At 45.2% G+C, this 25,923-nt stretch overlaps 1 protein-coding gene across 5 annotated transcripts in view; it reads left to right on the plus strand.

Annotated features, from left to right (window-relative positions):
* SCAF11 (SR-related CTD associated factor 11) overlaps positions 1 to 25,923 on the plus strand; it is an 867,779-nt gene that overhangs the window by 815,417 nt on the left and 26,439 nt on the right. For all 5 annotated transcript variants that reach the window (XR_015295546.1, XM_086919086.1, XM_086919088.1 and 2 more), the window contains exon 19: positions 875 to 994. Coding sequence is in view for 4 of the 5 variants with exons in the window: in XM_086919086.1 (XP_086775212.1) it covers positions 875 to 994 (120 nt within the window). In the remaining variant the exon portion in view is untranslated. The remainder of the gene's footprint in view (positions 1 to 874; positions 995 to 25,923) is intronic.

Genomic DNA, 25,923 nt, shown 5'->3' on the forward strand with positions numbered 1-25,923 from the left:
AAGCTTTGCATGAACATAATCCCCGCCTCTGGTCCAGACAAAGAATGAAAAATGTCCTAGTAAACATGAAAGATAGTTTCAGTTCTACTAAGGATACGGAGGCGAGGATTATTCCAACCCAACTGGATAAAGTGGTTTATTGACATTTTCTTAGTTCTTGTATATTTAGATATACAGATGTTGTAAGATCTAAATATCTGTTTTCTGTCAGAGTAATATGGATGTGGTTTCAGTGTTGGGTTAACCATATCTAATCTGTTTTCTTTCCTCCGAGAATGCAAGTGTTGCAAATATGCTAAGTTATACTCTTGTATGTACGTGTGTGACCTGAGTTCTAAAGTACAAGTTCATGGTTCTTCTGTGTGGCATATTTCAGTTTCTGACAGTAATAAAGGAAAGTGATGAAAAGAGATGGAAGCGCTCCTGTCTCATTCAAGAAAGAGGAAGCTATTCAGAGGATGTCTACTTGTATGGAAGGAACTGACAGCTTATTGATTTGTTGTAGTCATTTCCCTTTGCCTGATAGGAAAGTTAGTTTTTTAGTTTTGTTGAAGTCTGCTGGAATAAAATAGAGGAAGAAAGCTGAGCATAATCCGCGTCTGTGTCCTTGATTATTTTAAAACTTTCCTTCATGTTTACTAGGAAATTTGTCATTTCACATCAGATGTTGACATCTCAGCTTGACTTTACATGCTAATGGTGAAATATACTAATTACTTATTTATTTGGTGAACTTGTATCTTAGCTATAATTCCATAGAGATGCAGATCCAAATGTGTTTTCTATAACCTTAAAACAACTGCACAATAGAGAAGGCTTAATGCCCTTTTAAGAAAGTATTGTTTTTTCATATCGTTTTTTTTTCCATTACCAGAAGGTGCAAATTCAGGAACGCGCAGCGTACGAAGTGAAAGTGGCAATCAAGCCATACTATCAGAGTAAAGATATTACAAAAGACGAATATAAGGAGATTGTACGGAAAGCAGTTGATAAGGTATGTGTATATTCAGTGTTTTTATTTAACTCTGCAGTGTTATGCTTTGCAGAAGATCTGTACCAAATAGTTGTATTAAACTTGAATGATCATAGCAAGTAAAGCAGATCTGAGCTCTAAAATATCAGTAAGAGTACAAGTGAAGACAATTTATATGTGTGTCAGAACTGCTACTGCCCTGTTCAATACTATTATTTAGTTTGTAAATCTATGCTGTTCCCACAAAACATTTCTTCAAAGGGCATTAGGATTAGAAGTCCCTTTTGTACGCTGCTTTTGATTTCATCCTCTTGGCTGCCCTTTTCTTGTGGAAGGAAACTTGTATCAAAATTTCCCTGAAGATAATCTAACTTGTATTTATGTTGCTCCCCAGCAGAGGGTTTGCCCCTGCCGGTGAAGGAATAAGACTCTAAATGTCTTATATCCTTACTAAAAGCAGGACTTCATTACAGCGGCACAACTGGTGAAGTGTCGACCTCACCAGCATAGAATCGTTCATAGAATCACATGCTTCACTCCATCATCAAACTGAAAACCCCTGTTATTTCGATATGCTTAGAGCTTGTGACAGGTCGTGATGTGTCATGAGTGGGACACCAACAAGTACGTTGTTGATAGGGATTATCTCACAATATATCACAAAGGGGCAAATGTGCAGACTGCGATTTATAATGCCATTGGCAAAACAGTAAGGATTCTTTGTTAGCCTATTAAGCTAATTTATACCTGTCCAATTTTCTGCCAGTGTTGTGAATGTGCTTATAGTGTGTGAAAAGATTGGGCCAGAGCTCTGAAAAACTATTTACCCCTGACATTTTTGTGTCTCTTGGATATCTTAGACCATGCTCAGCTTTAGCTATAGCTTGCATTGAGGAGTTTCGAGATCTTTTACTCTGGTCCAGATTACACACTTTGCCTGACCATGGTATTCACTTGTTTAAAAGAGAATAAAATGATCCCTTTTCTAGGCTTGGTCCACTAATGGCCAAGGAAATGTCTTTGCTGATGATCCTCACTTGCCATGCTTGTATTGCCTGCACCCCATGAAAAGGAAATACATTTACAAAATTTGATGTTCAAATACCCTTTGTGACAGATTAGCTTTATTTCTTCAGGAAAATGAGGTTTACACCTCTCTTAGAAATGCCTTAATTACATGGGAAATGGCCTTCCAGGCCCTTCATGAAGAAGGTACATAGGCGAAAGCACCTGGACTTGTCAGAACAGGAGTTTTCAAAAGAAGCGCATATTAATGTGGATTCAACACAATCTTTGCCATCATGAAATGAAAAAACATTCTTCGTATAAAGTGGCATAAACTTCTGTCTTGTCAGAACCTCAAACATCTTTCCCATCAAAATAATTGTAACGGTATTCATTTGTCTTTTTCCAAGGTACAGAAACCATCCCAAGGTGCATCAACTGCCTTGTTATTTGCACTGACAGATGTGCACCAGTCTGCTTAGCCTCCACCTATAACCAGAGGTTCCTTGTCACCACTTGCCCAGCCTACTATTACGCCAGCATCTCCCCATTCACAACCAAGCAATAGGCGTTGCCTGTATTGGTAACTTGAGGGACAACTGGTATTGACATTTTTTTGATAATTAGCAAATAGAGGATTTGTTGAATTTCTCAAAGAAAGCATTCTGCTTCCACTTAACTGTGGGTTTAATTGATTCTAAGTGGACCCTTTTGAAAGGCATTCAAGCCAGGGATAAGTGGCAATAATTGGCATATCATTGTGTAAGTTGTGAGGACTTTGACCAGAATGCAGAACATACTTCTCAGTGGCGAATAAGGGTACATATACACCATGGAGCTCAAGCTATTGAGCTCTTCCCAGCGCGGGAGCGGGCAATTGTGTCTTGTATTGCCGCGCGGACCGCTGCTGTAACAGCGCTTTTTTAAAATTTGCTTATTTGCACAGCTAATCGTTTTACAATACCTGCATTTAGAATTGGGGAATTAGGAAGCTGGGAAATTTCACTTGTGTTCTTGCCGCTTGCCCTGTAGCTCCGCTAAGACTTCCACCCCTAGGCCTAGCCAATCGGCCCTAAGGAGGAAGAGTCGGAGGCGGGGCTCAGGTACTAAAGCTCTTCCCAGCGCGGGAGCGGGCAATTGTGTCTTGTATTGCCGCGCGGACCGCTGCTGTAACAGCGCTTTTTTAAAATTTGCTTATTTGCACAGCTAATAGTTTTAAAATACCTGCATTTAGAATTGGGGAATTAGGAAGCTGGGAAATTTCACTCGTGTTCTTGCCGCTTTCCCCTGTAGCTCCTCTAAGACCTCCACCCCTAGGCCTAGCCAATCGGCCCGAAGGAGGAGGAGTCGGAAGCGGGGCTCAGGTATTAATGCAGACCACCGGGCGAAAGCGCAGCGGCGTGCCAAAGGCAACCCGTCTGCGCCCGTCCGTGCCTGACCGGGCCCAGGGGCCAGTCCCCCTGTACTAGCTACCATTTATTCTTCGGAAGATCTAAAAAAATTAAATCAACTAGACCTTCTGCCCTGCCACTTGCGCAAGCCTCGACCACCTGGGCATCTCTTATAAGCGCAACACCACAGTACCCCGCCGTACCACTCCTGGAGACAGCCATAGGCCCACCCCGGTGCAGGACAGAGACCCCATGCTACGTAACACCCGCTCCCTAGTCAAGCATCAACTTGATATTTTTCTCCTTCTGCTGTCAGACAAGTCAGATATATTCTTTATTACCGAAACCTGGCTTAACGCTGATTCCACCCCTGATATCCTGGCAGCCCTCCCCGACACCTACTACATTTTACAGGTTAATCGCGCTTCAGGAAAAGTGGGAGGGGGAGTAGCGGCCATTATACATAGAGATCTTGTATTCACTTCTATGTCCCCCTTAAACTTTTCGGTAGCAGACAATATGATCATCAAACTAGACTCCCAAGGCCGGATCACTTATCTGCATCCTTCTATACAGACCCCCTCAACACATGCCATCATTCCCCATCTTACTAAGTGAACAGCTGGCCCCCTTGGTCACGGGCCACGCTAGAATTCTTACTGGGTGACCTAAATTATTGGTGCAATGACAACGCAGGCGGCCCTCACACCACTGAATTAATGGAACTACTTCTTAATCTTAACCTCAGCCACCATATTCTTTCTGCGACTCACATTAAAGGGCACACCCAAGACCAAGTTTGGTCCACTAATCTTACTGTGTCCATGCCCAATATCTCCCCTTGTATCTAGTCGGACCACCACCTAATAAACTTCTCCATCTCCATCCCGACTGACAGCAAGCCATCGGCGCCCGAAGGTGGCCTGGTCAGGAAATGCGGCACCCTCGACATCCCTGCTTTTTTGGATAGCCTGGCCCACTCCACCCCTGAAGAGACCCTCGATGTGGACCTAGCCGTAGCCAACATCTCAAACTGGTTTTTAGCTGCTAGTAACATACATGCTCCACTTAAAAAACTAAAAATTGCCCGACGCGCGGATGCCCAAAGATGGTTCTCTCAGGACCTCAGGGCGCGGAAATTAGACACCCGCCGAAAAGAGCGGAAATGGAGGCAGGCCTATACCTCTGATGCTAAACTCGCATATCTAGCTGCCCGCTCAGACTATAAAAAAGCCATCATCTCAGCTAAAGCCACCTACTTCTCGGAAAAAATAGAGAAATCTAATAAAAAATCTAAAGATATTTTTGCCATAGTCAATGAGCTATCTAACTCCGAGAGAATTCTCCCCACAATCTTGCCTACCCAACATTTGTGTGATTCACTTAACTACTACTTTTTAGATAAGATCGCCACTATTAAAGCCAGCATAGTCGCCGACCTTACGACCGCTCCCCCGCCGTAGTTTATAGTGCTCACCCTCTCGATCACTTCCCACCCATAGATATCCACTCCTTACAGGCACTATCGGCAAGGGTGAAATCTGGCTTCCCCAGGGACTGTTGCCCCCCGCATATCTAAAAGTAGACCCTCTTAGCTCTTCCATCGCCTATTCTGACCCTCCTCAATGTATCCCTGTCCCAGGGTAGAGTCCCTCTCGCCTTTAAGGAGGCTGTTGTTGTCCCCCTCCTGAAAAAGCCAGGCGCAGACCCCGCAAACCCCTCAAATTACAGGCCGATTTCCCTTCTCCCCTACCTGGCCAAAGTCCTTGAGGCACACATTACCACTCGCCTGTCCCAACTTCAAAGAACAGTCTAACTATCTTGACCCTCAGAAGGCTGGGTTCCGCCCCGCCCATTCCACCGAGACAGTCATCACTGCAGTCCTGGACACACTTCCAGGTAACACCGACAAAGGGATACCACAGGCCCTGGTCCTTATGGACCTCTCGGCAGCGTTTGACACGGTCGATCATAACATCCTCTTGGACCGTGTCAAACAAGCCGGCGTCTGCAACTCGGCCTATATTTGGATCAGATCCTTCCTCAGCGACAGCACACAAGCGGTCCGTTAAGCTCCCTTAAATGCTCCTAGGCTGCCCACTTCCTGCGGGGTTCCTCAGGGATCCTCATTGTCCCCCCTACTGTTCAATCTGTACCTCTCCCCCCTGATCCGGTCCCTGAAGGAATTCAAGGCCACCACGTTCAATTACGCTGACGACCTTCAATTGATCTTCACCGTAGATAACTCCTCTGAATCCATCCGGGAGTTCCAGGATACTCTCCTTCATATCCGTCACTGGATGGATCTCAATCATCTAAAACTTAACCTCGGTAAAACTGAGCAAGTTCTCTTCGGCAAAGGTCAGACTCTCTGGGGCCCCCACTATTGGCCCCCAGAACTTGGCCCCGCTCCGACCCCCTCTCCCTCTGCTAAAAGCCTAGGAGTCATCATCAACAAGGAACTCTCCCTGAAAACCCAAATAGGCGCTGTTGTCCTCCTGTTTCTTTCAGCTTCGTAAGCTCAGGAAGATCAGCCGGATGCTCACTCATTCAGCCCTGATCCAGACGGTAATCGCCCTGGCACTATCTCACCTGGACTATGCTAACTCTATCTACTTAGGCCTCCCACTCTGCCTCACCAAGCGCATCCAACTGGTCCAGAACCAGGCTGCCAGATTGATCCATCGGCAACCTCGCTGGCAGTCTGCCAGGCCTCTGTTGAAAAATCTCCACTGGCTCCCCATCCCTCAACGAATCGCGTTCAAGACGGCTTGTATTATTTTTACATCTATTTATGGCCATAGCACCCAATTCATCAGCAACCCCTTAGCCAGGCACATCCCCTCCCGCAACCTCCGCTCCGCCAACCTTCATCTTTTGAACACCCCTTCCTTCAAACTCCATCGCCAAGGAGGTCGCAGGTTCACGACTCTAGCACCTAGGCTCTGGAATTCGCTCCCTCTGGAAATCCGGTCCTGCAATAAACTTTCAGATTTTAGAAAACTGCTAAAAACATGGCTATTCACACAGGCACATGTATTGTCCTCTGCTGGCCCCGGTTCTTACTTGACTTAGCGCCATGAAACCTTATGGTGTACGCGCGCTCTACAAAATATTATTAACATAACATTAACATTGAATAAAACTGAGGCAAATAAACTATTGCTAAAGCAAAATCAGAAATTGATATAAACGAGTGGAGCACTCCGTGATTCAAATAACTATTTCAACTAAATAGGAAAAACTCAAGGTAGTGTGCTACAGCGGAGGCACGTTTGTCTAAACCATGCCCTGAACTCCAACCTTACTCAAGTCACATTGACTTGTTCACTATGCACATTTGCTCAATGCAGTTGCAAACAACTAATTCGTTTTCATTTGATTCATACAGCAAACTATTTCCAACAATTTATATACATAACATTACTAATGTAGCCAAACAATCAACACAATCTTTGTAGAAACACAGACATTTCATTTTAATTGAAATTTTTCGTGAATCATATTAAAAATCATATAATATCAGAGACTTCAAATTTCATTCCAAGCTTTCATTGTTGCCCAATGCATTTCGGGCCAGGGGCCCTTCTTCGGTGGCTTTGAATCTACAAATACATAAACAGAATCTTGTTGTTGACACTTTTCCAGAAAACATAAATAATGCAAAAGGGATTCATAATTATCAACATCCAATGCTCCGCATTTCACTGAGAATTCCCTTAGGTCAGAAATGAACAACCAAAATAATAAAAAGTGCGAAGATTACGACGTCGGCGACAAGGCCGGGAAGTTGCTGGCCTGGCTGGATATGAGGGAGAGGGCCAGCCGTGTCGTACCTGAGATATTGGGGGAGGACGGAGTGGTGGTCACTGACCCAAGTGCCATTGCTGAGTCCTTCGCTGATTACTTTTGAGGTGTCTACTCCTCTGTCTCGGACCGGTCTGAGACCGATTCAACAGTATTTCTTTCCACTATCGATCTCCCGTGCCTGTCGGACGAAGAACGCAATGACCTGGACAGGGACGTCTCTGTAGGTGAGGTCGCACTTGCGATCCGCTCACTGCGATCGGGCAAAGCGCCTGGTCCCAATGGTATCCCGGTTGAGTTGTATAAGATCAGGCCGGATGTGGTATCCCCACACCTGCGCAACATGTTTCTGGAGGCACGGGAGAATGGTCTACTTCCCCTTGACCAGAGGTTGGCCACCATCGTGGTCATCCATAAGGAAGGGAAGCCGAGGGATTTGTGCCGGTCGTACCGTCCCATTTCCCTCCTGAACGCTGAGCCTAAGATTCTCGCCAAGATGCTCGCCAATCGTCTGGTTGGTGTTATCGGCGACTTAGTGCATCCGGACCAGTCGGGCTTTATTCCACACCGCAACACTGCCCTTAACTTGCGTAGGCTTCACGGTACCCTGGCCAAGGCCCATACCCTTGAGGAGCCGGCTGTCCTGGCGTCTTTAGACGCCACGATGGCTTTTGACTCTCTCGAGTGGAGTTACCTGTGGGCAGTGTTGGCGAAGCTCGGTTTTGGCCCGGTGTTTGTGGGATGGGTTAAGCTCCTGTACGCTGACCCGCTGGCTAATGTTGCCGTTAATGGCCGTGTTTCGGCGACTTTTGCTCTTCACAGGGGCACCAGACAGGGCTGTCCTTTGTCGCCTCTTCTGTTTGCGCTCGCACTCGAGCCACTCGCGGCCTTGTTGCGGACTCACCCGGATCTGCATGGTATCAGATGGACCCCTGGTTTCGAGGACAGAGTCTCCCTCTACGCGGACAATATTCTGCTTTACCTCACTTCCCCCTGCACGTCACTTATAGTGGCATGTGATGTACTGAGGCTTTTTGGCCTATACTCTGGCCTTGTTATCAACTGGGCCAAGTCTTATCTGTATGTACTGAAAGGGGGAACACCGCGCCTCCTTAGAGGCTGCGGCATCCAGGTGGCCAGCCAGGGCTTTAAGTACTTGGGGATCTATATCTCCAGCAATGCGAAGGCGCGCTATGAACACAATCTGCTTCCCCCTCTTCTCCGCCTCCGGCGAGATGTGGAGGGTTGGCGCAAACTTCTGCTTTCCTTGCTTGGGCGCGCGGCATTATTTAAAATGATGTCCTTGCCCAGGTTCCTGTACGCCCTGCAGAATACTCAAGATCCGGTTCCCACCCGATACTTCCGAGAGATCGAGGGCCTTCAACGTGCCTTGCTTTGGGATGGCCGGCCCCGCATCGCTATCACGAAGCTCACGCTTCCGTGATACAATGGGGGAATAGCGCTACCAGATGTGCGTAGATACTACTGGGCCTCCCAGTTAGCGGCCATCAATCACGGTCTCTATGGTCCGGAGAACAACCCTGGATACGCCATGGATAGGTGGCTCCTGGGTGGCAGTAATTATTATAGGGCGCTCTACTCGAGGTCTCTAGATGGGCGGATGTCGGGCCCAACGAAAACGGCGGTCCATATTTGGAGGGCAATTACCAAGGCGCAGGGCTGGCAAGGTAAACTGACTAGGCTGACTCCACTATACGATTCAGACATCCTGGGCAGGTTGTGGCACACCAAAGGTTTCGATAAGTGGGACCTTATAGGTATCTCCAGGGTGGATGATATGTTATCGAGAGGTGAGATTAAGACCTTTTCCCAGCTACAGGATGAATATCAGTTGGGTACTTCGGAATTTTTCCGGTATGCCCAGTTACGACACGCATTGCTCTCTGCTAGGTTGGAGGAGGGGGCGATCCCAGAAAACTCCCCGTTGGAAGATAGGGTGCTGGACGGCCATATGCCGGACAGCGCCATTTCACTGTCCTATAAGAAGCTTATAAATGTTCGCACCGACACCCTCCTGGGTGTGCGGGATCAGTGGGTGCGTGATGGGTTGGAAATCGATGACGAGGACTGGCAGAGTGCGGTGTCCTCCCCTAAGGAGGTTGCCATCTCTTCCCATCTCAGACTGGTGCAGCTTAAGATCCTGCATAGGGTTTACGTAACTGGCCCCCGACTTGTGCATATGGGCTACTCGGTCGATGGGCTTTGTCGCCGCGGCTGTGGTGCCCTTGCTAATTTTATGCACATCCTCTGGGAATGCCCCGCCATAGCCTCTTACTGGAGACGTGTGCACCTGATTATGGGCGAGGTGACTGGGGTAGCGGTGAATGCGGAAGCTAGGAGGTGCCTCCTCAACATCTGGGATCCGACGGACCACAACGTGGCTCAGACGCAGTGGGTGACCCTTGGCAACATGGTGGCTAAACGTGATATCGCTCAGAAGTGGGGAGCTTCAGTAGCTCCCAAGGTTGTGCAGTGGAAAGCCAATATGGATTGGTGTATGTTTAGGGAGAAGATGGTCTATGTTGCCAGGGGTAAGCCCAAAAAGTGGCAGAAATTGTGGGGGGCCTGGAATACGTACAGGGGAGACATCTGCATGCCCCCGGAACCTGTCTCGCTGGAGGAACATCTGTCGCCGTAGCCTGCGACACCAACTGTAATACGTTGTAAATATTATCCTGTGTTTTCCTCTCTCCCCTCCTCGCTCCTGGCCTTTTATCCTGTTTTCATGCTTGTGTTCCCTATGTTCCCTCCCTGCCCCCCCAACAACGCTTCACTGGTTTCTTGTACTCCATTGCCACCCTCTTCGCGCCCATTCTGGCGCTCCTTTTTTAGGTTTTGCCTCGCCGAAGATGCGCTCTGCGCATCTTTTCGGCGCAGGCGAAATCCTGTTGAGTTGCATAGTGTGGCTTGGTTCGGCCCTCGTCCTTGATTGGCTGGCTCCGTAAACGGAGCCTTGCCATTGGACGAGGGGCCTGTCCGTCAATGCCGGACCAGACACGGGGGCGTTCCCGACATTCTTTGGCTTTTGCCGACGTCACGGGACGCCGGGAACGCCCCCGTGTCTGGTCCGGCATTGCCGGCACCCGCCTTCCGTCGTCAGCGTCTTCCTTCGTGCTCCGTCTCTCCTCCCCCTTTCCCGCCCCCTCCCGCTTGTTTCCTCATGGCCGCCTTCCTGCTCCAAGGCCGTCGTCGGCGTCTCTCCGCCCCCTCCCGCTTTTCTTGTTATTGCCTTATGTCTTCCCGCCCCCCTCCGCGCCTGTCCGTGTGTGTCTGTTCCTGCTCCCCCCCCCCCCCCCACCCGATTGCTCGTTGACTCTTGGGACAGTCCGTTTCAGATCTCCCGGCAGCATGGGCCTACTGGAACGTGTCCGCAAGGAATGGTTCATCCTCGGCATCGTTTTGGTGATTGGAGCCGCCAAGCTGCAGCCCGCTATCGGCGAGAAAGGGGGTGAGTGCTGCCTTCGTCCGGGCATATGGTGAGGGCTGAGGGGACCCCTGAACTCCCGCCAAGACCGTCACTAACATGCCTGTGCTACGTGCCCCCAAAGTAGGCAGGGGAGAGGCTGCAAGAAGGAAGCGATTCAGCTCTGACACTGCGAGCTTTTCATCCCTTCTGTGCCGGCGCTGATCCCTTGCCCCACTGCCCGGTGTGTCCAGCTGTCCGTCCACCCACACCACAAGCGCCCGCGCTCTCACCTCTGCGCCCCGATGGTGTCCCTCCTGTGCTGCGGGCCGAAGATGGCGGCCTGCGGGATCGTGCTCAGTATTTGGGGGGTCATCATGCTGGTGAGTGGGGGAGGATGGGGGTACGAGCTGGGGGGGGGGGGGTGGCGTTGGAATGACCTTTCCTCCGTGTCTCTGGAAGGGGGCGTGTGGAGGCTGTTGGATGTGTTGTTTCGGGGATGGTTTGGGTTAGGGGCCACAGGGGTAGACCAGCGACAGAGCTGTTGAATTGCATCATTGGGGAGCACTGCAGAGGGAGCTGTACCTTGTCAACCCTGAAAAGAAGGCTTCTTGAAGCTGAGGGATGTGCTGTACAGGAGCTTGGGGTGAAAGGCATATGAGGTGAGGTCAGCGCGCAGATGCAGGGTGAAAGGCATATGAGGTGAGGTCAGCGCGCAGATGCAGGGTTCTGCGGTTTCCACCTAAGTGGCACAGCAAGACCTTAATATGCTGGCTGGGCAGGGCACTAGTCTGTCATTTTCAGTCCGGTGTAGCCCATGACGAATTTAGGGCTGTAAGCCATTGAAAGCAAAGCAACAACTCCAGTAGAAGAGACAATCTGGCATGGAACTGGAAAACTTGAGAGCCCTGGTGATAACGCCCTTTAAGTCCTGAGGAATGAGAGCCCTGAAGTAAGTGCTTCAAATAAGTCTGGAATTAGAAGTAAGGAAACGCGAGGGAGTGGACTGTTTCCTGTTGTATGGATGGAGCTGTGACATGACCTCCGTGGGGCGACCTGTGGGTGAGTGGAAGGCCAGTGGTGAGTTGTGGAGGAGGGGAAGACGTGTGAGAGGTCCGTGGAATCGACGGGAGGGGAGTTGTGGATTAGATACAGTGGATAGTGGAACAGCGACGAAGTTGTGGACCGCTGTATATAGAGGGACCTTTGAATGACCTCTGTGGACTGAAGACCTAACTTGGGGCAGGGTTAGAAACCTGGGTCTCGGGTGATGGCATGTGGGTGAGCATTAACAGTTGGCTCCTTCTTGTGGCTTTAATATGAGCTAGACATCTGATGTCCCTACTTCTGATAGTACGTCGGGTTCCCTCATACGAATGAATGGAGTTGGTGTCCTATGATTGTCTGTAAGGTCTGATTAGTATTGGGCATGTGATCACAGGAGGGTGTGGCTTCCAGTTACTGTTTCTGCCAAACTGCATGTGTTTACCAAGGAATGGGGGCCTCTAGGTGCTGCTCATCTAAATGCTCTTCAGTGTGGGTTCATGCCTGGTGTCCTGTGATTTTAACTTCAAATAATAGACTAAAGTTTCTTATGTAAACTTCGATTCCAAGTATTTTTTTTTCGTAATCCAGACGGTAGCCTTTTAAATAACTTACAGGCAAGCAATGAAACATCGAGCCCCTCCAGTTTTAAATGTATGATGTGGGAGGAGCTGGATGTCTGCATGCATTACTTTTGTACACGCTGAACGCCGTGGATGTGGCCAATAGTTTGGATGTCTGGTCCTGGCTGGAACTTCTGCTCTTGTACAACTTTTTCACTTCCTCTTTGACTAGTGCCTGATCTCGGATTCCTCCTCTGCACTTCCCTTCTGAGTTCTGGAAATTATGACTGCTACTGTAACAAGGTGGCGTTCTGGTGTACTTCATTCTTAGTTTTCTGTGATCTCTAGAGGTGACCCCAAGGGTAACTTCTTTATGTGCTGGGCATGTATAGATGGGATCCCAAGCAGCTTGCAGCAATTGGTACCTCTTCCTCAGATAGCCTTTGAAGCTAATATTCTGAGCTGTAGGCGAGTTCTGCCCCTTTTCTGCTAGCAGTCTTTTGAGGTAGCTTTCTAGCCTCTGGAAGTTAGTTTTCTCCCTGAGGTTGATTCATTGTCACTATGTGGGTTTCAGCGCCTTCATTGCAGGCCATCTTTAGAGATGACCTCCAGCTGTATGGGTGGAATATCCTCCTCCTACTCTGGCTGCAGTCTCTGGAGGTGAACTAAGCTACGGGTACCACGGCACCACCTTCTTCTAACAGTCTCTAATCATGACTCCTGCGGGCTAGGTGGTTGTGATTCTTCTGCAGCTGGTCTCGAGATTACCTTCTGATTTGTTTGTTTCAATTCCTATGCTGCACGCAGAGTCTGTAGGTGACCTCTAAGCTCTCTGTAGTTCATCTCTATATGCCATCTCCCTGGGTGGCCTGCTAAGCTCGTAGTTCATGTTGTCATTTACCCGCACTTTCTGAAGATGCCCCTTTGCAGTCAGTGTGTTCAGGCTTTCCTGTATCTGCAGCTCAAAGTTTTAAGTGGCATGAAAAAAAAGTTGGAGGTTGGGGGGCGGGGGGTTGTATCACCCAACCAGTATTTTGGTTTTTGCTGTGCTTTCTGTTCTTGCATCCAGCTATATAAACCAACAGCTGACATGTGGGCCCCTGTTGCCTGCTTGTGCCTCTGTGTGCCCCTGTTGCCTGCTTGTGCCTCCGTCTGCCCCTGTTGCCTGCTTGTGCCTCTGTCTGCCCCTGTTGCCTGCTTGTGCTGTGTTGGTGTATGTGGAGGGCTCTGTGTGGCTGTGTGTGTAGGAAGCTTTGTGTGGCTGTGTGTGTGGAGGGCTCTGTGTGGCTGTGTGTGTGGGGGGCTCTGTGTGGCTGTGTGTGTGGGGGCTGTGTGTGCGGGGCTCTGTGTGGGGGTGTGTGTGGGGCGGCTCTGTGTGTGTTTGTGTGTGTCATTTGCGATAGATGAAGCTAGTGGCATTGTAAATGACAATGCCATTTATTTATGTTAAAAAAACATAAATAAAAATAATGTCAAGAGCAATGCCAATAGCTCTAACTTTAACAAAGGCAAAACCATTGCATTGTAAATGCTTGTCTTTTTCTTTTCTCTATCTTCCTTTATAAAAAATAAAATCAACCTTCACTGTTCTGCTACATTGATTCTTGCACTATTGTTCTCCTGATTAGTTATGCTGCCTTGCCTCCGGGATGTCAGGATGTGCACTTTTTTCAAATAAAGGTTTTAAAAATAAAAAAAAATAAAAAAAAGTGCGAAGATAATGAAAAAAGGCGGTGAGACATAAAAAAGATCAGTGACCGGAAAAAGAAAACTAATCCGCTTCATGATGCCACCAAAGCTTTAGAAATCTACTCCCTCCTTCACCGCGACCAACACAACGATACTTACAAATGGAAAAACTCTCCTGCATTACAAATCTGCTCTTTGAAGCAAAAACATGAGTCACTAGGCAATTGATGCATGCAAAAACACTCCTTCTCTTTTAATACCACCACCGTAAACGTGCACCTTTACCCACCTGTTTCAGTCTCTATCTACTGTGGCTTACTGCGATATCAACGTTTTTGTCAGCGTTCTGAAAAACAATGTCAGCACGCTCAACACCTACACAACAATCAAATACTCTTCAGTTACCAATGCCCATGGCACTCTCACCTGTTTTGACACCCCAATGGATCACAACTGGATCTCCCTTCGTTCAAGAAGCCGTCAGCCGTGAAAGCTGTTTAAACCTCGCTGTTCATTGAAGTGTTTTACCTAGCTTACTTCCGGAAGTACATCACCACCTAGGCCATCAGTTAAAGAACGGACTACAAAACAAATGAAACTCAACGGGCTCCATCTTGTAAGAACTAACGGTGTCACCTTTATTAAAACAACGAACTGAGCTATTAATGAAACACTCGTGACCAAATCACTGTGTAGACAAAACAATACTTTTGTGCATCCCGGTCTCTAAAGACCACAACTTCTCTGGCGGTGTGACTCTATCAAACACGCTCCTGATCAAACCTCACTCTCCAGTTAAAATAGTTGACCTAATAATTCCACAGAGTTAAGGCCAATGCGTATCATTCTGAAATTGGTGTCACAATACTAAATACAAAACTGAAACAAAATCAAGAGGTGAACAGGTTGCCCAAAACCATGAAAAATAATAAAAAATGAGAGTAAAAGGGAATTTATCAATGGAAATTAAATGTGGATTCCAACATTGGATGCAGTACAACTACAGTTTCATACAAGGAATGGAAACCATAACTTGTTATAAGTAGCAACTGTAATACATTTTTTCAGTCGTGCCTTTAGGATTTTGTGTGTCAAGCCTTCTAATCCAATAGATTTCCATCTGTAGCAAGGATCTAGTTAGATCCTTTCCTGGGATCTGAACAACTTTTTCAATAACTAAAAATTGTAGTTGGGCTATGCTATGCCGAGCCTCTTTCCAATGAGCTGCCAGACTACAGGTTTTGTTCTGGGTCGTGATCTTACTCTTATGTTCTGATATACGTGTTTTAATCTTGCGTTCCATTTTTCCAATGTATAACATGCCACAAGGGAATTTAATGCAATGGCTTAAATTCTGTGAGTTGCAGTCTGAATTGTGGTATAAGTTGATGGTCTCCACTGTTAGCGGATGATGTACCTTGGCTCCACATATAACGTTGTTACAATGTACGCAGCTTAAGATCTTACTCATTCCCTTGTACTTTTCCCTTAGACTTTTTGGAGGGGCCATCAAAATTTCTTTCAAATTTCTCGAATGAGTATATGCAAACAATGGTCTATTTCTTAAAATGCCTTTGAAATCAGTCTCATTTTGCAAAAGTTCCGATCAATGGTTTATGCTTTTAATTTTCTGGAGCTTGTAGAAAATTTTGAAACAAACACTTGTCTCAGTAAATTTGTTTGGTTTATTTTGCAACAGAATTTTCCGATCGTACTTGGCGAGACGATCTACTGCATTCTCTAAAATTTCTTTTGGATAGCCTCTGGTTGTATATTTCTGTTGTTGGATACATATATTGCTTTCTAAAGTGGTTGCTCTTGGACAAATCCTTTTGATGCGTAAAAACTGTGATAATGGTAAGTTGTTTCTGAGATTTTGAGTGTGAAAACTTTGAAACAACAAGGCGTTGTTCATATCTGTTTCCTTCCGGAATACTTCAGTATGGATTTCCATTCCATCTAGTTATTAACACATCCAAAATTAATATTGTAGTGTCACTGATGTTGTGTGAACTGAATTTGACCATTGTACGAGTTGAGTTGCAAGATTTTATGCTCCAATGATTTTTGGATGCTTGTCCACAACATGAAAATATCATCTATGAATCTACAATACATAAGTAGACGATCATTCCATTCTTGGTCGTTAAAAAGTTGATCTGCCTCAAATTTTGCCATGAAGGTATTTGCGTACGCGGGTGCCCTCGAATCCCATGGATGTGCCAGTCTGCTGTAGGAAAATATGCTCCTGCCATTGAAAGTAGCTGTGATACAGACAAAAATGCAGAATTTCAATTAGGAAAACTGTCGGCTCTTATGGTGGGTTAACGTAACAATGCCTATTCCACAGCTTCCATGCCTGCTGCGTGTGGGATATTTGACATCTACTGTACACAATAGGATTTTACTTTTCATTCGCACCGCTCCTAGTTTTAATAAAAAATTGGCGGTATTCTTGACGAATGAAGTTCATTGCTGAACGAACAGTTGAAGAAAATAGTCGATATACTGACCCAGGGGCTCAAAAATGGTCCTACATCCTGTGGCTATTGGTCAAAATGGAGGATTATAAAGACCTTTGTGAATTTTCGGGAGCATATATAGTCGTGGTTTTCTGGGGTGCAACACAGTCTGATACAATTTCGTAGAAGATGAAATCCAACCGATTTCCAATGCATTGCTGAGAATGATTTCTATAGTCTTGCTCAATTCAGTAGTAGGATCATTACTGAGAGGAAAATACATCATTACGTCTGACACATGTTCATTTACTTTACTGATGTAAAAAGATTTATCCATTACAACTATAGCGCCTCCTTTGTATTAGAATGTTGGGATTACCCTGGATAGATCAGAGAATGTTTTTATCCAGAACTGTAAGATTGCTTCTCTTAGATTTTTTCATGTTAACTTCCAACAAGTCTTTCTTCACTAAATTATCAAAAGAATCCAAAACTTTGAGTGATACCGGAGCTTGAAATGTGGATTTGGGTCGAAATTCTAAGAATTGAACTTCCATGTCTTCAAATCTTGGTGGGAGAATATTGGTGAAGAAATGCCTCAAATGTAACACTCTCATAAATTTAAACAGAGCCACCTCACATTCCATGAGGTTAGTGTCATATGTAGGTACACAGCCCAGTCCTTTATTCAATACGCTGAGTTGTTGTCTATTCAGTACGGTAGATGAAATATTTACAATTAGATTGGTCTCTAACTCCGTGTGGGTGCCTTTTCGGTGGCTTCACCTTGTTTTCCTCATTTTAATGTCCCTGGGGGTTGATTTGTATCCCCTCCTTTGGATAAAAAAGGTTTCAACCCACAATTTCACCGCTCTGTGGAAACCTGTCCACTGCTTATTTGTGTAAAAGCTGGAGCCCGGTTTGTACTGAGATCAGCATCTGTCACTAGGCTTTCCTTCGATGAAGTTGTAACATTCTTTTTAATGTACACTCTACGTTGGGCATATATTTCTGCCCACGTATTGACCTCATTCAGTTTTTAGTCCAAAAGTGTCCCTTTTGTATTTTTGTAGTTTACCTGCTTGTAGTTCTTTAGTATATTTATCAAGTCTTGAATTTATTTCTTCCAATGTTTTATTCCAAATGTCAACTTCCATTCTTGTCGGTAGGTTTTGTTTTAGCTCTTCAACTTCGTTAGAAATTTCCCCGATAGCTTTCGATAACTCATCAACCAATAGTAAGATGATCTAATGAACATTTGTTTAGAATGGAATACCATCTGTCCATAAACTCCTTGTTCATGTTAAATCTAAACAACACTGGTTTGATGGATGACCTAAGTCCTCGGGGATGCTTATGGCCCTGTGGTACTGCACCAATGTTGACGCATGTAGCATTGATTAAATTCTCTCCTGACCAAGAATTCTAATTATTTTAGTTGTGCTTTTGTGCTCCCTTGCACATATGTTTTCCCATCTTGATTTGGAGAATAAATCTCTGAGGCTTGTTCAGCAGTGTAGGCTAGGGTACTTCCCCTGTTCTCAGTAATACTTGTTATGGCGTCAAATTAAATTTTTGGGTGCTTTCACTCAAGAGACAAGATCAACTGAAATTAAAATAAACTGCGTCTGTCGAGACGGAAAGGTTACAAATCTATTGACAGTACCTGTATCTTAGGTGACTTTTTGCACAAGAAGGCATTTCCAAGCCACAACGTGTGTGGAAGCCACCCGGGAGCTGAAGTCGCTTCTTGACACAGATACATACTTGTGTACTAAAAGCCTACACACAAGGCGCATCTAGAGTAAATGTTTAGGACAATCATTTGTGTCATGAAGATTCAAAATACATCAGAACATATATAGACTATCTTGTTAGATGAATTCATAAAAGCTGGTTATACCTGTATATGTAAAAAAACGTTTTTGTTCAGTCTGAATGCTGAGATGGATGTGGTGTGTATGTGGTTTGCTTCATTTTTATGTTGGAACAAGAATACTTTATCAATAAATCATTATTTTTGTACCTTTCTATTTATATTGGTTTGTGTGTCTCCTGAGATTTAACTAATTTTTGTTATTGTAATTGCTGAAGGTGCCCTAGGAATTTACAGTATGTAAAGTAAGAGTTTTCTAGAAGGCTAAAATAAATTATTGGCCTGGGTATGATGCTGGTTCATGACTTGATCAAGCTAGAAGGGGCCTAAATATCCAAATGCAAAACTGAAATGTAGTTTTGTTGGTTGGTGCACCACCCAAGCTAGTTTGGAGAATTCTTCTTTTTACATAATAATGTATAGACCTAGTCGAATTGCTGAGTCAGAGTAATATTTTCTCTAATAAATTGTTTCTTTGTTGTTCGCTTGGAGTTAAATTGATCACTTGATTCTTATTATTTATTTATTTATTTGAAAGTTTTATAGAGCGCGAACAAGATCCTTGCAGATATCAGAGCGCTTTACACACAAGTAGGATAAAAACAGATTAAAGCTAAACAAGATATAAAACAAAGTTGAGCAAAAACAAATTGATCAAATGTAAACAAGGTGGGGAGGCAACAGTGTAAAGGAGGTTAACTGTACAGTAATAAAGGAATGAAAGCTAAACAAAATATATCGAACAAACATGAGCAAACAAATTAGGCAAATGTAAAACAGGTGAGGTAGCAACGTCGTAAAGGTGGGCCAACGTTCAGAAAATATGTCCAGCATAGATGTGCAAAACAAATTAAGTAGATGAAACATGGTGAAGGTTGCAGCGGAGTATGGAAGGACAACTCTGCAAAGTTTTCTGGAGGAGACATAATGAGAACGAAGGTATATTAGACTAAATTCATGTGAATTTAGCTAAGAGTAGGGATTTTACTTCTTTCTTGAAGGAAGCCGTGGATGGGATAAGTCTGATTTCTGGAGGAAGGGAATTCCATATCCTGGGGGCCATCCCAGAGAAAGAGCGTTTATATGTTTATCTTGTGGAATCTTTGGGGTTTCAGAAGAAGGTTCTTTGTGCTTCTTGTATCTCTTGTGCCACCCGAGATTCAGTTTCTGAGCGAGATAACTTGGCGAGTTGTGGTATATGGCCTTGTGAGTCATGCATGCTATTTTCAGGTGTATTCTAGCTTCGTATGGTAGCCACTTTAGGGATCTGAGGTCGGGAGAGATGTGTGACCGTTTTCTTGAGCCTGTGATAAGTCTAGCTGCAGCGTTGATAGAGGCTTTTAGTGGGGTGGTAGTCGAAAGGGAGAGGCCACAGAGGGCAACACTTCCATAATCCACTTGAGGGATTACTAGGGCTTGGACTGCAGTTCTGAAGTCATTAGCGGGTAGGAAAGGTTTCAGCTTTCTTAAAGTGTTGATTTGGAAATTAGCATTTTTCGTAGCATTGCTGATGTGGTGATGCATATTGAGATTGCAGTCGAGGGTAATGCCTAATGATTTTGCTGAATCCACGATAGTAGGTTGGACGTTAAGTGCAGTGAGATGATTAAGCCAGGACTGAGTGATGGGGACTTTGGAAGGAGGAGCAATTAAGAGGAATTCTGTTTTTAGGGCGTTAAGTTTGAGATGATTCTCTGCTAGCCAGGTCTGTATGTTTCTGAGCATTGTGTTGAGAAGTTTGATGTCTTCAAGGGTGTGAATTTTAAGTTAGATCTGTGTATTGTCCGCGTACATGTGAAATTGCACATTAGATGCTTAAAGCAGTGCGGTGAGTGGTTCCAAGACTAGATTGAACAAGGTAGGGGAAAGGGAGGATCCTTGAGGGACACCTAGAGATACAGGAACAGGGGTAGACATATTGTTGTTAATCTTGAATTTCTGAGTCCGGTTATGTAAAAAAGAGGTAAACCATTTGAGTACTGTCCCTGAAATACCCATTCTGAGATTTAGCAAGTCGAGTAAGTTCTCATGTTTGACAGTATCGAATGCTGATGAGAGGTCGAGAAGGATGAGGAGGCAGGTGCCATTCCGATCAAGAATTTGCAGTGCATCATCAATTATATGTGTCATAGCTGATTCCGTGCTGTGACCTGCTCGGAAGCCTGATTGGTGTGAGTTGAGGAGTTGAAAGTGCTCGATGTGCTTTGTCAATTGGAGATGTACACATTTTTCTAGGAGTTTGGCCAAAGTAGGAATATTGGTGATAGGACGATAGTTAGACAATTCGGAGGGGTGCGCTGAAGGTTTCTTCAGTATGGGCGAAACCTGTCCTATTTTGAGGGGGTCCGGGATGCATCCTTGTTGCAGAGAGCTGTTTATGATTTTGGTCCAAAGCGGGAGAAGAAGTGGGATAAAGTCATTTACCGCGTTAGCGGGTAGAGGGTCAGATAGGTGATTGGAGGGCTTCAGAGTACTTAGAATCTTGCCGATAGAGTCTTCAGTATAAGTTTAGAAGGATGCCCAAGAAGCATTGTTTTTTAGAGCAAGGGACATATTGCTATGTGGGTTAGAATAAAGTCTTAGATCAGAGAGGAGATCTTTCCTGATCGTGTCTGTCTTCAGATTAAAGAAAGAAGAGAATTCTTCACAGGACGGTAATGTACTTGACGTGTTTTGAGGTCTTTGAGGTCCTTCTCTGGATTGAGTTTTGATTAACTCAAATAACTTCTTAGGTCGGTTTCTGGCAAGGTCAAGTTGGCGACTGAAGAAGGAAGCTTTTGTGCGTTTGATTTTTCTAAAGTAAGCGTTTCTTTTTTTTCTTTAGTGTCGTGAGGTGCAGAGCTGAGGGGACTGATCGCCAGTTGCGTTCCGCAAGTCTCATGGCTCGCCTGTCTTCGTTAAGCAGTCCGTCATACCATGGTTTGGAATTTTCAGATGTAGCTCTCTTTAACTGAAGGGGGGCAACTTCATTGATAATAGAGGACATCGAGTTGAGGTAGTGGTCGGTGAGAACCAGTACGTCGGTAGCGTCAGTAGGGCGTTGGAGAAGATTGTAGCTGGAGGAGGGTAGAGAGTTAGGATTGAGTTTCCTCAAGTCCCTCCTCCAGACCTTAGATCTAGTCGATTGAGCCGGGTTAGATTTCACTTTTTCGTTGATGTAGAAAGTGATAATGTGGTGATCAGACCAGTCACAGGGTAAGATTGAATCAAGTTGGATGGAATTGCCTTTGGAGATAAGATCCAGGATGGAGCCCTTGTCATGTGTAGGACTGTTGCAGAATTGAGAGAGGTCAAGGTCGCTGAGGAAGTTTTTGAGACTGTTGACAACATAGTCATTGAGATCATTCCAATGTAGGTTGAGGTCACCAATGAATATTTGTGTGTGTTGTCTTCCGGAATTCGTTGTGACCAGATCCATGAGGTGTTCTGCAAAGGTGAGGTTGTTTCCTAGTGGATGGTAAATAATGTGTAGGGAGCATACAGGATTACCTTCGCTATTGATGTCAAGGCAAAAGTACTCGCAGGAGGAGAAAATAGGGGAAATAGCTCTCATAACTGAGAGTTTGCTCCGGAAAATACATGCGATTCCACCTCCAATCTTGCCAATCCTATCCAATCTGATGATGTGATAGTTAGGGGGAACTAGAATGTCAAAGAGTGGTGAGGAAGATTTTGTTAACCAGGTTTCGGTGAGTACAATCAAGTCTTGGTCGTGTGCGATAATGAGGTCGGCAATGTCTGATGCGTGTCTGGGGGCCGACCTACAGTTCAAAAGTGAGCATTTAAGCCGGGGAGTGATAAGGGAGGAGGAGGGGTCAGTGGCGAGAGTGATTTTTTTAAGATTACTAGCTACTATGCCTCTATCATTGTGCGTAGAAGACCTGTGGGGGTTGGGGGGGAATAGTGGGGATGGGAAGGTGTTTGGGGGCTATGTGGGCCGAGAGTGTAAGATCATAGGAATGAAGAAGGGAGCGTATGTCCAAAGCAGAAAGAGGGTTGGGGCTACGCCGAGGCCGAGTAGGGGAATTACGGGAGGGAATGGAGGTCCAGAAAGGGGGGTTGTGAGTGTGTGAGAGTGGGGGTTGGGTGTTGGGCAAGTTGTATGCAAGGGATCCGGGGGGGGTGTGGTGCCTGGGTTGTTTCGAGATGATCTCTTTGAGGGTGTGAAGTTCATCTTTAATTTGAAAGAGGGTGTACATAATCTTGTCCAAGATGTTGTTCAGGACGGAAGTAGACGTAGATTGGGGAGCGGGAGGTGGAGGTTTGGTATGGAGAAGTATAAGGTCGGTAGAAGGAAGGGGGGGCAAGGCGGTGGAGGGGGGGAGGTGATTAAAGTTTTGGGCACTTCGCTGAGAAGGGGGAAGGGGGCTGTGGGGGTGGGCGTGGATACAGGTGTGAGGAGAGGTGTTGTAGGTGTGTGTAGGGGTGTAGTGCGTTCTCGGGTAGTAGATGGAGTGCATGCTCGGGAGGATAAGGAATGTGACAAAATAGGGGGTGAAATGGTATTTAAAAGGGTGGAGGGTGACACGGGTCGGAGAAGGTAGGGGGCAGTAATAGGGGTAGTGGAATGTGCAAAAGGCGAGTTAGAGAGTGGTGGAGCGATCAGTGAGTGCTCGATGGGGGAGGAGGGAATAACGGTGGGGGGGGGGGATGTGTGCGTAGCGGAGATCCCTAAAGAGTGGTTACTAGGTAAGTTGATAGCAGTTGTAAGGCTAGTTGGGAGAATGATGGGGATAGATGAAGAGGGTAGAGGTGTGCAGGTAGGTGAGGAAGGAGGGTTGTGAGGGATGCAGGCTGGTGAGGCAGGGGGGTTGTGAGAGGTGTGGGGCTCAGAGCTCCTGGAGGGTCTGGAGGTGGGGGGAGAGAGGGTGTTTAAAAAGGTAGGAGATGCGGAATCTGGGGAGCTGGGATAAATGGGCATAAATGAGGAAGTGGATGGGTTAGATAAATGCTTTTTAAAAATAGGGAAGATGTAGTCAAATAGGTTAAGGCTGTGGTCTGTGGACTGAATGAGAATAGTTCCGTTGTTGTAGATTGTAATGGTGGCTGTTGAGTGGAAGAGTTGTGATGGTGAAATGTAAATCATAAGCCCATGTGCAGATTTTCTTGTGGAGGAAATAACGAGTAGGGAAAGGAAGGCTTTCCTCCATTGAGCTCTGCGTTTTGTGAAGAAAATGATGTCAGTGGTCGTAACACCTTTATGTAGTGAGAAGTATGGGTCAGCAAAAGGTGTTTAAGGGTGAGATTTTAAAAAGTTATGTTTAAAGCGTTTGGCAGATTTTTTTAGTGAGTTGCGGCGGATAGATGATTTTGAAGGTGTGAGTGCCTGAAGGTTCCATGCTGTGAGTTGTGATGTAGATCAGAGAGAACGGAGAGGGGATGTACCACAAAATAGATTCAGCTAGGTAAACAAAGACAGTCTAAGATAGTCTAAGATGGCCGACTCATTGGACGCGGTAGTGCTGAATAGAACTGAAGTCTTTTAACTATGTTCATCGGATGTGGGGGAGTCCTGTTTCACTGTTAGTTAAGTTGAGGGGGAAACAGTGTGCAGCCTAAAGTAGTCCTATTTCACTGTTTAAAAGACTGAGGGGCAGGGAAAGCCCAGATTAGTTGTAGGATGGTAAAAACAGAGGAAGTGCTAGTGAATAACTTCGGGGATGACCATTGGAAGAGGGGGGTCCATTGGTTTTATTATTTGTGACCTCGGTCATTTTAAATGCAGGAAATCAAAGCCAGTGAGTAAATAAAGTCAAATTCACTATAGGTAGATTACCTTAGAAGCGATACTGAATAATCTTACAGGTCATACTTGTTTTTTGTCAGTACATCTTTCAACTTTAAGCTAATGCAGTGTTCATTTTTGCAGTGCAGACCTGCTGACATGGGTATCAACAAAGTTAAGAAGCTTAAATGTAGGTAGTGTATGTTGTCTTATGTGGTCCAAAGTACGTCCAGGCTGTAGTTATAATCAATGAAGCCTTTTGGTCTGAGAAAAACCCCATAGAGAGCTGCACCAAGCCTCCCAGTGCAATACATTTCAAGAGCAGGGTAAATTGGACGGAAATTGAATCTGTTCAATTTCTTTTGCAAATGCCCCCTGAACATGTTGAAGGGTCATCTCGCTTTTAGTATTTGGGCAGCCCAAAATGGATTGCTGGCTAGTCTTACGCCCAAATAGTAAAAATATTTGACCAGTTCCAAATACCTGGATCCAAGCCTGATTTTTCCTCTGAATGTCTTATGTGGCTGGAAGGTAATACATTTGGTATTAAGGGTGTTAATTGCTAGGCTAAATCTTGCACAAGCATTCGGAAAAAGATCCATGATGTTTTGTAATCTCATTTGTGTCTTGGATAATACCAATGTGTCGTCTGCAAAGAGGAGGGTGTGCATCCACTAATTTAGGGCTGTCACCTTTACAGTTATATAATGTCTGTTAGCCCATTTATGTAGAGTGTAAACAAAGTAGGAGCTATGACACATCCTTGTCGAACCCCTCTATTAATCTCTGTGTGCTGTCAGTGTACCCTCCCTGTTTATCCTCACTTGTGCCTAATTCCCATTTTGTAAACAGATTAAAAGATGTAACTAGTTTGTTGGCATACCCATCTCCTTAATTACATCTCACAGTTTCTCTTGAGGGATCAGATCAAAGGCAGAATTTAAAATCAATGAACACTCCATACAAATGCCCTTTATTAATTAGGACCACTTATCAAAGAATCAGTAGACAACGGAAGACCTGATCTATAGTGCTTGTATGCGCCCTAAATCCTGCTTTTAAATGGGATAGGATCTGGTCATCCTCTATCCAAGTTTGTATCTGCACCAAAAACTGCTTACTAAAGGTTTTCTGAGCATTATCTATCACCCTTAAGGTGCTGTAATTGTCTGGGTCACCCTGATCCCCCTTCTTATATATTGGGGTTATTTTGGCCCCTTTCCATGTTTGTGGTATGTCAGCCCCCTTTTGTATACCATTAGAAATTGTATTTAGTATATAACCCCATACAGCTGGCTCGGAGCAGTAAAGGTCGCCAGGAATTCTATCTAATCCCGGTGCTTTCTTCTTCATACACTCTATAGCTGTTATTGTTTCTTCCATAGTAAAGGTAACTGGAGAGCCACTACCCCAATCCTAGGATCCAGTCAAGCCCTCCGTTCTTTCGTCATGCCCCTCACCTGTCTAACGCAATATAGCTTGGTAAAGTGTTGTTCCACATATGTGGTTCAGTGTAAAAATTGTCTTCATTTACAATGAATGGTACCCCTTTGGTAAGCAAATGCCAAAATGATCAGCTGTCTTTGATTGTTGCTACGCTAACCTATTCTAGAAAGTTGTCCTCCTCCCAGTTCTTCTTAGCGAGTATCTGATCTTTTGTACAATTTCCTCACTTCTGCTGTAGTGGTTCTGCAACCACTTATCACAGCAAGCCTCAGTTTGTGCTTGTCTATTTTAGAATCCCTATTGAACCATTTTTACTCCTTTCATCTAGAACTGTAGGATTCGGGGTTCTATAGAATAATTTCTTAACAGATGCAAGTAGATTATTAAATAAATGCATGCTAGCTGAATCAGTTTGCACTTGACTGCCAAGCAAACATAAGGAGGATATAACTGCAGTATATATACAGGCAAGGGTGTCCTTATCCAATTGTAAAGCTGGCCATTTTATCCTACCATCA

Source organism: Lissotriton vulgaris, chromosome 1_1, assembly GCF_964263255.1.
Source record: "Lissotriton vulgaris chromosome 1_1, aLisVul1.2, whole genome shotgun sequence".
NCBI lineage: Eukaryota > Metazoa > Chordata > Amphibia > Caudata > Salamandridae > Lissotriton > Lissotriton vulgaris.